Source organism: Solea solea, chromosome 2 (genome assembly GCF_958295425.1).
Source record: "Solea solea chromosome 2, fSolSol10.1, whole genome shotgun sequence".
Taxonomy (NCBI): Eukaryota; Metazoa; Chordata; class Actinopteri; order Pleuronectiformes; family Soleidae; genus Solea; species Solea solea.
In genome coordinates this window covers 24,684,171-24,698,024 of record NC_081135.1, presented here as the reverse complement: position 1 = coordinate 24,698,024, position 13,854 = coordinate 24,684,171, and the positions used below count along the sequence as shown (strand labels likewise).

General features: G+C 44.1%; 1 protein-coding gene across 2 annotated transcripts in view; it reads right to left on the bottom strand.

Moving 5' to 3' along the window:
- Positions 1-13,854, bottom strand: part of LOC131455266 (anosmin-1) — a 41,514-nt gene that overhangs the window by 13,612 nt on the left and 14,048 nt on the right. For both annotated transcript variants that reach the window (XM_058622800.1, XM_058622801.1), the window contains 4 exons: positions 5,781-5,843; positions 5,239-5,461; positions 1,025-1,209; positions 284-413 (listed from right to left, as the gene is read on the bottom strand). In XM_058622800.1, the coding sequence (XP_058478783.1) occupies positions 284-413; positions 1,025-1,209; positions 5,239-5,461; positions 5,781-5,843 (601 nt within the window). The remainder of the gene's footprint in view (positions 1-283; positions 414-1,024; positions 1,210-5,238; positions 5,462-5,780; positions 5,844-13,854) is intronic.

The following is a 13,854-nucleotide window of genomic DNA, read 5'->3' as shown; positions in this document are numbered from 1 at the left end:
GAGGTGCAGGGGGGGAAATCATAACAGATCCTTTTCACTGCTAAATGCTAAGTAAGCTTGAAGAGGGCATATTTACACACACTTAGTTTGTGTTGTCAAATAAGAAATCAGAGCAGGTCTAAAAAGCTCTTTCCCAAAGGCTCCACCTGTTCCAAGGTCTTAACCATAACAAATGGAGGGCAGCGGGTGTCAAACAGGATCTTACACACAAAGTAGGACCACACACACACACACACACACACACACATAAAAACAGATGCACATAGTGCATACACATACAGACCTCTGGAGGAGCGGAAGTGTTTGCTGGGTGCAGTGAAGCCGCGGGTCCCGTGGACATTGACTGCAGCAACTCTGAACTGGTACCATCTGCTGGCTCTGATGTCGGCCAGTTGGACTCGCTCCTCTGCGGTCTGAGGGACAGATGGGGGGGGGGGGGGGTTAGCAAACCACAGGGGTCAAGGTTCATCCGGGGTCACAGCCCGCGTGAGTCTGCGTCCGCATCAGTCATCTGTGTGTGTTTCTCTTTGCCAGACCTTCAAAGACACTGACGATGAGGAATGCAACAGTCTGTAAAGAAATATGATCGAAAGAGTCGCTCGTGCAACAATCAGTACCTGTTCCGTGCACAGCTGAGTTGAGCGACAGCGATTTAACCGGACTACTGTCTGCCTGTCATCCATTAACTTCAAAATATTACATTCTTCACGTATATCTTTACATTTGTGATTCCACCAGTCTGAATTTCGTCATGCTATTCATGCTGTTTCTCCTTTTTCTGTGTACCAGCTTCTTTTATTTCCAGGTCAAAGCCCAGTGGGAAGTGTGGAACTTGCACAAAGCACCTAGGGCCAGTTTGAGTTTGTTTGAACATATACAGTAGATGTAGAAGTAATTTAACCCCCAAGCGCATTATGTGGGTACAATTAGTACAATTTATTTCTTTCCAATAAAATCCTATCAATGTAGTGATTGATGATGACCAAATAATAATTTAACAACTTTATGGTGTGCTGAATCCTACCTGTGCCACTGTCTGCCACTCCGTGGCATCGTCCTCGCTGGGATGGATGCCATAGTTCCAGCGGCGCTGCACCACATAAAGGACGGGCTCCACGGATATGTTAAACTTGGACGACCAGCGGATTTCCAGCTGACCCGACTGCTGCTCCAAAAACACCAGCTCTTTCCTCGGCTTCAGAGGGACTCCTACAAGTTCAGGACGAGAGTGCACACCGAGAGTTCATGTCACCGCTGTGTGAAACATTATAGGTGAACTTCAACATGAAATTTGTTGTTTTCCCTCTCATGAGTGGGAAGTCAAATGGAAAGGAAAATGACACCACCAGAGCTGAACAGATACAGATTTGAAAAATGAGACATGACCTCACTGCAGTAGATTTATTACACGCTGTGGGTCAACGGCTTCGTCTTTCTTCTGTAACAGATTGTGATGTTTCCTGGCCGGAGTGATGTGTTTTATTAGCTGGGCTTCTTGGTAATGATACACATAGTTTGCATTTAGGTATGTGACACGGCATACATAACGTCTCTCTCTCTCTCTCTCTTCTGCGGACAAAAATATACACGAGTGCAAACATATGCACACATATACAGTACGTGGAGTTCATCTGCATCGCCGCGCTCCACATTCAGCCCTTCAGAAGAAGTCGATGTGGCCATGTGCAATAAATTAGAGATTTATTAAGTGCAGGACTGAGCCAAATGTTCAGCCAAGTCACACTCTCTCTCAAGTGAATTTATTGCAGTGGAGACGTAGTGAGTTGTTGATTGAGCATCGGGCACAGTGATAATGAGATGGAGATTGGAAAAGTGCGTTTGGAGGTACAGGAGGAGGCTGAATATGTCCCACAATCCTCCATAAATCACCTCGCACTTCAGTCTATTGCGCTGGACCTCTGTCGCTACTGCGCGGCCCGCCACTGCTCGGACTTCATAAACACAGATGGCAACATGATCAACACCGTGTTTTGTATGCAGGACACTTCAGTTACTTCTATCTCTATTCTGACTTCATACACACCATGTATAATTGATTGATTGGTACATGCACAATCCTGCGAGGAGGAGGAGGAGGAGGAGGAGGAGGAGGTTTCCCCGAGCCACAAGCATATGGAGTCAGTACTTTGTTTTGTCCTGCTGAGAACAGCTTTCTGCGTACTAACAGCTGGGGGTCATTGTGCTGTGGTTTCACAGCTCCACAGCTGAGTGTGTGTGTGTGTCTGTGCGCACTAACAAACGCTTGGCATTTTCAGAGCAATAATTGAACACCAAGGAAACCGCAGCATTCCTCCTCTCCCTCTGTCTTAACTCATCCTCCCTCAAAGTCACACAAGCAAAACACAAATCACACACACTCTCGTCCACATCAGAATACACACACACACACACATGCACGCACGCACAAGGCTCTCTCTTCTGCAATATCTGGGAGGGAAAAAGAATACACTTTCTCTCATCGCGCTCGCTCCAAAGAAAGCTTTTGATTACGATTTGCTCCAAGAATCATACGGCATTCGTTTTTCAATGGCTACATGCGCTCACTCCAGCTCATGATGTAACTGCTGCGAAAGCACGATCGGGAGCGCGACGTCCATTCACGTCTTAATCATGCCAACAATTCCACTGTGTAAATATAATTGTTAAAAGGCACGCACATACTGTCATACCCACTGTTCTAATTACAGGGCGAGGGGTAAAACACTACAAATACTGATTAAGGTGAAAATGAGTCTGGCTGATGGACTAATTAACTGACTTGTTTTGACAGTGTCAATATTATTCTTGCTTCCTACTGACATCTACCTTTTTTAAATTTTTTTTATGTTAACTACCCACCCCCAGCCCCAGCCCAGCCGCCCGTCTATGCCCTTTGTTTTCATCACATTCACACAGTGTCGAGCTGTCTGTGCACCTCGTCTGATCAGAAAACCTTTTGAGAAAAGTTGGGTTGCATTATATAAGACGCAGTGTGTTCAGAGGGATGACGATACGGTACACGGAGACCTTGGAGGGATTACAGCGAAAAGCTGTGAAAATGAAAGCCACAGAAAGACTCTGGGTGCTGCACACCTCCACGAATACAGCAGATATGGTCATTATCAAACTGTAGTCACAAAACAATTTAATGTGAAGATGGAAGCACGTGGTAATTCTCATTATCTCATTAAGACACTATTTGGCATGACTGTAATATTAGCTCCATATTCACACACTATTAACAGTGTTATAACCGCGTTATTACCAGAGTATGACCTCCCTATTATGTCACCTGGTCTCACACAACGACCTTCATGTGAAGGACAAAGCAATACTGAACGGATGGATGGATTAAGGTCCTTTTTTGTGTTTTTTATTTTTATTTTCATCCTCTATTTCTAATACCACACTACACGTATCACTACATGAATTACTGCAACCTGTGTTATTAAACAAAAATCCTGTCGACTGTACATTGCAGTCTTTCTGTGTCAGGGACGTACACAGGGGCTGGACCCCCCCCAACCTGAACATACACACACACACACACACACACACACACACACATCTGAGAGTGATCTTGGCGGGGGAAACGCTCCATTTCTCTCTGCTTGTGTTTGCTAATGGCTTCCAGCATCAAGGCTCATCACGGCAAAGGCTACACACACACACACACTTGTGCACACATAGAAACAATTACGCTCTTTAAACCATGAGCAACTAATTAGACATTTAACACTGAGGACCCGGACAGGAATTCCATCTGGACTTTCACCGGAATACTGAGCGTAACTCAGTGTAAATGTGGTGCTGGCGGCGACCCGCCATGCGCTCGGAGTTTGGGCTAAATCTGCTTGATTTCTGAAGGTCTCGCACTGTGGTGAATGGCTTTCATTGACTGGGTGGCTGTGTCGAAATTGTCAAGGTTACGCCTGCTTTCATCTTTGCCCCGATTAACATGCTGTTCACCTTTAGTGTATGGCATGCACCGAAAAAAGTCTCTCGGGACTTCTTCCAAATCAAGTAGAAATACCTGCGCAGGCTCAAATTCACAAATCACATGCTCTTTTGCCTCTTAGGATTAAATACAGCATGCACAGTGAGACATGTTTAGACTCCCTGCAGTGTGATTCAGACCATACACAGCTCCACTGAGTCACTGTAGCAGTTCAAAGCTTAATTTAGACTCACTGCTCTCACTTCAGAATCTCTTCAACTCTGTTATGGCCTCAGGCAGCCACCAATGGTGTGCCGATACCGAATATAATGCAGTTCCCAGCTCCCGTCTCCGAGTTCAGTGGCATTTGGTTCGCTCACATAATGACTCAGAACATCGCACAGCCTTGGGCAGCTCTATTAAACAGTTTTACTGGAGCAAAGACTCTTGGGTACATCTGTGTCTATGAAACCTTCAAGCTCATCCAACCAAACTCAAGACAGATAGATTGGGATTTAAAAAACAGTGTACGGAATGTGTGGGTGAAAGGATTCAGGCAGTTATAATTGAAAGGGGGGGGGGGGTCAATTCATTCCATTTATGAGAATTAAAACTTAAAACCTAAAACCAAAAATTAAACACATTGAAAACATTGATGGGGGACTGTTATCAGAGTATTTTAGTGTGTGACATTCAACTGACGAACTGTTTCAAATGTCATGCACATAAATAACAATAAGTCACACAGTATTAACGATAAGACACGCTCTGTAGTCAGTATATCAACATAGGTTTCTGTAAAACACTACTGTTTATTTTTAATAATGTAAGCTATTCTAATGTTTTCTTAAATTTGTAGCATCTTATCTCGCATATTCTGCATTTGTATCTAAAGTCCCTCATTGGTGGATTTGTCAAATTCACTAAATGTGATTGTAAGTTCTCATTTATATTTTATGAAGTTTATACATGTTACACACGAAAGTGAAGGCCGGGAACAGGTGTTTATGAATCAAACAACATAAAATTACTGTAAATTAAATGAAGGAATGTTATAATCCTGTTTTATTTTATTTGTATTTTTTACTTTAATTCCATAATAATCACCTCACCATACAGTAGTATTCAGTCATAGTTGATTTCTACAGTGGCTTTAATTGCATGTATGTAATGCCTCATTTATCAGCCTCTGTGCCAGCACTGAAATGTTAATAATTGTATCTTTTTAAGAACAATGTGCTGTGGCAGATATATTCTCCTGTGACATAATAAAATGTAGGTTAATCCGCCTTTGGCATTACCTTTGTAGAGGTTTTTGGGCAGCTGACAGGTGTGGCCACAGCCGTTGGAGCAGCACTTTTTGACAGCTGAACACTCTCCATCCTCCTCGCAGCTCTCCACGCAGGCTGCCGCGAAGCCGCTGGCCTTCTCAGGGGCGGGACAGTCGCCCTGCTTCACTCCCTCTACCGACTTCAGGAACTCACAGCTCGTGAGACACTCATAGTGCTTCTTGGGAAAGAGGGGCTGTAGTGGTGTGGGAATTGGTGACAAGAAGGTGGAGGAAGAGAAGGAAATGGAAAATACATGTCACGCACTTTTTTAAGACCAACCTGCATGGCTGCAAGTGGACAGTTATCTGACCTAACAAGGACTGTCCTCTTTACATTTCAGCGTATGACTCACTGGAGTACATTAAACAGCTTCGAATGATCCTCACGGAGAGCGGGGGCCATTACAGAGTTACCTCACACTCCTCTTAAACTTTCCTCTTATTGAATTTTCCCTCTCACTCTGAAAAACACTCAAGTCTGAGGCAACCACAGTATTTGTGGTAGTGACATACCTCACATAAATCCTGGCACTGGTTTTCCTTCAGGTCCCAGGATTCCTTGCAGGGCTCCAGGCACTGTGAAAAGGAGAAGGGTGTCAGTTCTTCAAAGGGCCAGCCACATCAAAGGGGCTGCTGCTGCTGTGGAGATGGTGCTCTCTGTGCTCAGGGGCTGGCTCGCTGACAGGCACCTCACTCAGCCACTTCCCCTTCCACGTTCACAGCAGCGAGCCTCACTTTTTTTTGTTTCAGATCCCACATTTGCTGACAATACTCTGTGGGGGGGAAACCTGGGGGACACTGGTTGTGCATTATGAGCAGACAGGCACACAGTCGCCTCTTGTGTCAAGAACCCTACAGATGCTTACATTTTGTTTGGTTGCGGCCTCCAGAACTCTCCCTTTCTTCCTCAAACAGTCCTCCCATCCTATTTGCCTCATCCTCATCCTGTCACTTCTCTTGCTCATGTCTGGGCCTGACACACTCTAGCACTGACACTAAATACCGCTCGCTTTACCACACTGAGCAGAGAGCATTTAATAAATGATACACTTGGTTTAATGTTCTTGGGATTCCCTTTTTTTCGAACACGTGGAAGAAATTTACTCGGCGCTTGGCACGGGGCGTTGATAAAAGAAACCCCTCATTGTGAGCGCAGCTCAGAGTCATTTTGCCAAACATAATGGGATGACAAAATTCTGAATGAAAGTTCACCCATCCAGTAAACCCCCCCCCTCGCTATAAACGCAACAATTCACCCCAGAGGAGCAAACGGAATGTAACACAAAAGTCCACGCGTGTCCAACAGAATCAGGCAGACGCCGCCGCAGGGAAAGAGAATGTGTTCTGATGGGACAGAAATGAGCCGGGGTCTCGTTGCTGGCCAAAGTGAGCTGGTGTGAAAGAGAAGAGCAAGTTCAGTCAAACAGACAAACTGCTGCCAGGCTGCTTCTGTGCTGCACTGGGAGCAGCCCCAAACCACACCAACCACAAACCTGCCAAAGTCAACTCGTTCAATTTAGACTCCTGCACCAGCTACAGAAGTAAGACAAGACCAAGCGGTGCATTTTCAACACATTCACCTGCGTTCATTGTGTGGGACAGGCCAACGTGTTGCTCAGCGAGAGCTGGGGTTACGATGTGGAGGTCTGCCACGGACCGAGGTCTGACTTTAAACAGTATTCTGCAGCGTTGTGAAGGTAGTGGTTAAATAAGGGCACCTACTGTAGATTGTAACACAAGAGATGATGTAAGACATTTCTCACTGCAGTCACGGTGCCAGAGCTTTATTTATGAGGCTTCAATTCACTCATTAGCCAGCTCTGTCATTATTATGCCATTGCCAGTGAAACGTTTATTTGCTTTTTATGGAGTGCAGTGGACGGGTGCATGATGAAACATAAACCTTGCTTCTGGAGGAACATGCTGCAATCACGGTCCGTACAACATGCCTGCCAGGACCCAATTACACTCGGCTTCGGCTCTCTCCGCTGCCCAGCCTCGTCTCAGACAACCGAGATCCCCGCATGGACTCGGTGTTGAGTGTTTAACAGTCAGCTATTCGGTACAGGCGGGGAGAGGGGGCGGAGGAGGTTGGGGAAAGGGGTATTTTCTTAATTACTTCAATGTTATATAGATATCACACATATTTAAAAAAAAAAAGAAAGTGACAAAGGACGAGGACAAATCACTGGAGGGCGGGCACAGAGCTGTGACGGATGAGTGCGCCAGAAGGAGCTAATGTAGTTTCTGCAGAGTTGATCAGGAGAAACCACTGTAACACCTCGGAGATTTAAGATGACATATGAGTGCAATTGCACTGTCCGCCTCTATCCAGTTTCGTCCTCGTCTGCTATTAATAATAATAATCCTGTGACCTGGTAACATTAATTCTGTTTCCAGTCTTGTCCTCTGAGAGTAACACCTGCAGTAGCAGCATCCCCAGCACTGCAGTCTCACATAAGCGATGTGCGAGAACAATGAGGTCTCGGGGCAACAACAGATGTCTGTGTTCTTGTTTGGACCAAAAAAGAAAGACAAAAAAAAAAAAGGACTTTTTTTGAAATTGAGGACATGTGGCTGGTCCTCGCGTTCTGTCAACCCTCAAAAGGACTTTTTTGGTTTTTGGGGTTATGCATTTAGTTGTGATGGTTAAGGTTAGGGTAAGGGGTTAGGGAGTGCCCTCACTATGAATGCTGCACAGATGTGTGTGTCTGTGTGTGTCTGTGTGTGTGGGTGTGTGCTCCTCCAGTGTCTAAAGGACATTCAGCCAGTAGATGCACATGTTAAAGCCCCCAAAGCCCTTCTACAAATCACTGAACATACACACATAAGCCCGGGGATCAAGCTCATTTTACTCATTGAAAGATCCTGTGTGCCTGGACTGAATGCATTCCACTGGCTTTTCTTGAGGATGAGTCCCTTTCTGGTTCGACACAATCGCAGCTACGCAAGCGAAAATGGAATCATCGTTAGCCCGAGATGCTCGGGGTTGCGTGCCAAGGATATTGCAACACAGATCAGAATGCTGCCTGTGTTCCCTGTTTTTAATCTCTTCAATGAAAAACTGCAGGGAGCAGGTTAAAAAAAAAACAAAAAAACATTATCAGGACCAGTTGCCTTTGCTAAATGAGGGAATAGTTCACAAATGCCCACTATTAGAGGAAGATAAGCGCTTGTGTCGAGGCAGTGATAGCTCCCTGCAGGTGTGCTCAAAACCAGCAATCTGTCATCGTCCCCCCCCCATTTAAGCAGGGAAGAGGAGGGCCGACGACAGATGCCTCGCCAAAGCAAATAGAATGAGTGGATATAATTACAAAAGGTGCTCTCATCAATCAAGCTCCTGATTTTGTATTTGCACAGTTTGGTGCTCAATCTAAAACCAGAGCGGCCGCGCTGCCAAGAAAACCTTGGCGAAAGTGCCATGACATTTTTCTATAAGCGCTTGTGCAATGTTACAGCTACACGCCCTCATCATCCTGAATCATGTACTTAAAAAAAAAAAAAAATGTTACATTGGCCTTTGGGAAGTGGAAATTATACCAATTAGAAGGTAATTGTATCAAACTAATAAAACCCAAACCACTTCCAAACCAAACGTTCAACTTACTTGGTGTATAAATCACACTTTTTTTGTATCAATGGGAACAAGTTCAGCATGTGCAGTCGGTTGGCGGAACGATCCCCAGAGGCTCGGAGCCCTCAAACATCCCCACATATATGTCAACGTTTGACTTCTAAGACCTTATTGGGAAACACACCCCATGGAACATGATTAAAGTACACGCTCGGGCTGCAGAGTGTATCTGCTGGGTTTGGGTGCCAACGTCTGGTCTCCCTCAAGCAGATCCCTCGCGCTGGTAACACGGCTACCATCTGTTTGAATAGCACGAGGAATGCACTCCATTATTGTGCGTGTGATGTTAACATATTTCTGGGCAGATTTCACCGAGAAAAAAAGACACAAATGCTTTTCTTTTTTTTTCTTTTTTTTTGCTCTGAGATGTAAACAAGAGCAAAGAGTTGTTTCTATGGATTCTCTATGGAGCGGTTTTCCCCCCTTTTGTCCTCTTATCTATCCAACCCCATACTGACACATTCTGCATGGTTAAGTAGGAACATCCATAGTGGTCTTTCACTCCCCATTTCACGCCGTAATAAAAATGCAGCGGTTATTACTCTGGGGCACACTGAAAGGCTTTCTGTGGGGCCGATGAGAGAGTCTGGGCTGAAAAGCAGCCAATGCCACAGCCCATCTTCAGTTTTGTCATGGCTGGGGGAGGAGAGGGAGCGCAGGGAAGACGAAAGGGAGGGGAGGGATTTCTGTGCATAAAACAGCTTGTCTCTATCACACAATCTCCTCGATCTATCATAGACAAAATGCGATGGAAAAGTGCTCACATAATAAAATGTCACGCAATTGTTTTCTTTGAGTTAATGAAGCATGGACTGCTACCAGTCAGGATTTCCCCGGGCTTAATAACACACACTGTGTGTGTACAAAATAAAAGATGTGCCATAACTCATACTGATCCAGGCGGCATTTTCCCTTACTACCTCAGCATATCTCTACTGTCACGGGGAAGGTGTGTCTGACACCCTGTGACTGACGCTATTATTTTGTAAATGAAATTTATCAAACGTCAATACATGTGAATACCTGTACTTCACCGTTGGAAGTGAAAAAATATGGATTTCCCTTTTCCTATGTTCTCACCTAAAAGCTCAGAAATGACACGTGACCGCTGACTGTATCGACCCCACCTCTGATGGACGGCGTTAAGCCTTTGGTGCCAACAGATATTCACAAGGTGCCTTTGCTGCCCCATGGGATTGTGCCGCTGGCTCTCTGCTCCTCTGGGAAACAGATATGAAGGCATCTCTGTTGTTGATCACACTAAATCTCAGGCCCAATCTCATTGAGTTATGGCTGCTTTCTGCTGCCCTGGCACTTTTCACACTCCCAGTGACTGGACTCAATTATTTCAGCTGCTCTCCGCTCAGATCTATCGACCCATCCAGGAGCAGGTCGTGGTCTACTCTCTCCTCTATTAAAACACGCACTTACGCCACACGCGGGTTATTCGCTCACTCCTCTCTATTTCACTTTTACAACGCCATCGTCTCCCCTCCACACGCAAAGTTTCTCCTCATTTCTTATCTCCTCTCTGCTCTCATTCCCACAACGCTGCCTCTTATTCTCTCTCTCTCTCGCTGTCAGACCGCGTCCGCTCTAATCCAGATAAATATTAAAACTCATTTTTCCCCTCTGTTTTGGCCTTCCATCTGCAGTAAGTCACCATGTTCATGCTCCGAAAGTGGACTCTCTCCAAAAGCCCTTTCCAAAGTAGATACTTTTCAAAAACAGCGGGCTCACGTTGCAGTGCAGACAAAGTATGAGCTTTTTTATCATGTGATAAATCTTTCAAAAACACAGCCAAGGCACTCGCGCTCGCCAGAAATGTTATGCGGCCATGTTTCTGTGGCCTCGCAACTTTTTCCTGTGGCCTCTGTGTGTATTCCCTGCCTACAGCTAACCAACACAACACACGCCAGTGCACACTGGCACGTGCTTTGTGTCTATCGTGAGACAACAGGCATGAGTCGGCGTACAGTCGGCATGAAATATGACAAGTGCAGGCCCAAGAAGAAGTTTACTGCATTATGGAATAGTCACAGATGTAAAACAGTCTCCAAGTTGAAGGTGGAGAGGAGTTTCAAAAGCAATCATACGCCACCACAGCTGCAAACAAGATCACACCCCACATCCTTTTGATGCTTTATCAAACGACTTCTTTTTTTTTCTTCTTCTTCCATTGCAGGTGTTCATCTTTCCCACTGATGATTCAACTGGGAGAGTTCCACGTCCCTTTGAAGTGCTCGTACCACTGCCTGTTACCGTACACTGTCTCTGCAGTGAAGCACTTAAACCGCACAAAGAATGCACGCGCCATTAAATCAAATTGACTGTACTTGTAAATAATTTATTTGCTTTAACAGCACACAAAAGATGTGAAAGACCACAACAAGACGGGCCATTATACAGTGCGAGGCAAAATAAACAGGCAAACTAAGCTTTAAAGTAGGCCTGCATATAATGATTATTTTGAAAGATCGGCTGATTATTCTTCTTAGATAAATGTAAAAAAAACAAAAAGATTCCATTGATTGGCAAAGAAAAACATCATATTGTATTAGAGACGATGAAGCTGATGTTTTATTACATTTTTTCTTAGCCTTTTGATTCATAACCAAATACTTTTTTATTTTTAATAGTTTATTGTGGTTCCCTCCTTTAATTAACTAATGATTTAGTTAGGATTTCCAGGTTTGATCGAGGGCCTGTTGAGAATTGTTTGACTCATTATTTAAACTGTGGTGGTAGTGTGCCAGTTTCATGGTTTTAAATAAACACCCACAAAAAAAGCAAAAGAGGAAGAAAAAATTCAACTTTTTTTATGATGGATGGCTTTAAACATTCTGAGAAAACACTGACGACGTTGCGATTGGAGCGAAAAACAACACAGTTGACATCTTTGTCCATCACTTGTCCCCTCTTCTCACCCTCAGCTCTCAGACGCAGGGACCTGCTACCCGTCATTGTTTCCCATTTTCTCCCTCATTCTCATTCACGGCACAGGCTCTACACCAAGATGCCTTGCAGGATCCAAAGCCGGCTCAGTAAGCCCAGTAAGTTTATTTTCTCTAGACTAAAAAATGTGTAACACTGTTAAAATCTCCATGAATGCCTTTCTGTCAATCCCACTGCGACTCTCACTGCAGGTTGAAGAGGCTGGAATATATTTCATCAACTGCTGGAGTGAGTGTAAAATCAGATGCTAGCAAGGCTTTCCAATGTGGTCTCTAACAGGCCATTAAGTTTCAAAGGTTTGTAAGAATATAGCGAGTAAATCAGGAAGAGGATATGCCTGTCCTGACGCCTGAACTGTTGTGAAGAGTAGAAACTGTATTTTACTCAACCTTAACCCGATGTTATGGTGTGTTTAGTACGCTGTATTTCATGTGTTTCATTTCCAAGCTGCCATTATTCAGCACAGGTGTGTGTTGAGCAGCCACTGGGCTGGATCACGTAGATCAAAAAGAATTAATAAAAAAAAGACAAAGTGTGTTGACACAGCAAGCACAGACAAGTGCTGACAAATGTGAAGTTTTCCAAAGAGAGGACGGTTTGTTTGTTTAATGGCCACACTTAACTTAAAGTAACACAACGTCGGATTTGCTCTCGGGTCCCTCCACTGTTGTAAAATACATGTGCAACCATACCAATGAACTCTGAAGCAGGACATCTAGTATAGTATTTTATCCAAATATGATTACATTTTTCAAGCTATTATAAAAACGAAAACTAACCCTGAAAAAATGACAAAAGACTGATAGTGCTTTAGTTTACCTGGCTTCCGTTTTCCGGCTTGTACGTATAACCTATTTCAATCACTTGATTTATGAACCAGATGGATTGAGGCAGAATCTCCATAATAACATGGGCTGTGACGTATGTCGTAAATTAGAATGTTGTAGTTCTTGTTGTGGCATGGACCAGACACCAGACGTTACATACTGCCAATGCAGGCGATACAGATGTGCCCAAGCTTTGACAGAGTTGCCTGTTATGAGTGAACACCATCAAAATAATCTTGAAAACATTATTTGAAGGTTGAAATCAGTCCAAGTAAATCTGTCGGATATCAGTCAAGCATAGGAGTACGATACGGTACGATACGATACGATACGATACGATACGATACGATACAATATGATACGATACAATGCGATACGGTACAATGCGATACGATACAATACAGTACGATACGATACGGTACGGTATGGTGCGGTACGGTACGATACGATGCGATACGATACGATACGATACGATACGATACGATACGTTACGATACGTTATGATACGTTATGATACGTTATGATACAGTGCGATACGATGCGATACGATACGATACAGTACGATGCGATGCACTACGATACAATACAGTATGATACGTTATGATACGTTACGATACAGTGCGATACGACACGATACGACACGATACGACACGATACGACACGATACAATACGATACGATACGATACGATACGATACGATACGATACGATACGATATGATATGATACAATACAATACAATACAATACAGTACGATAGGCAATACATGGTCCACGATACCAATAATATCACTATACAACAATTCTGTGATAATCAATAGATTGCAAGACAATCATTCAGCGATACATCACGATATCTGTCTAACAAAAAAAAACATCTGTGAAAAGTTAAAAGTGCAGGATTTCTCTATTTATTCACAACATAGAGAACAAAGTGCATAAAGTCTATGTATTGAACGTGGGTGGAGCATCTCTTAGCGTAGCTTTCTCAGCGCCGCCACAACGAGACTTGAAGAAGTGACACCCCGCGAGTGAAACTGACATGATTGACTGTTTACTTTAGAGCGCCTTCATTTTAATGTAATTTAAATATCGACATTTGCCCTGATGCATCGAGGAAGGACCGCGATATCTATCACAGAATCGATATTTTGACCCACCCCTAGTCAAGCCT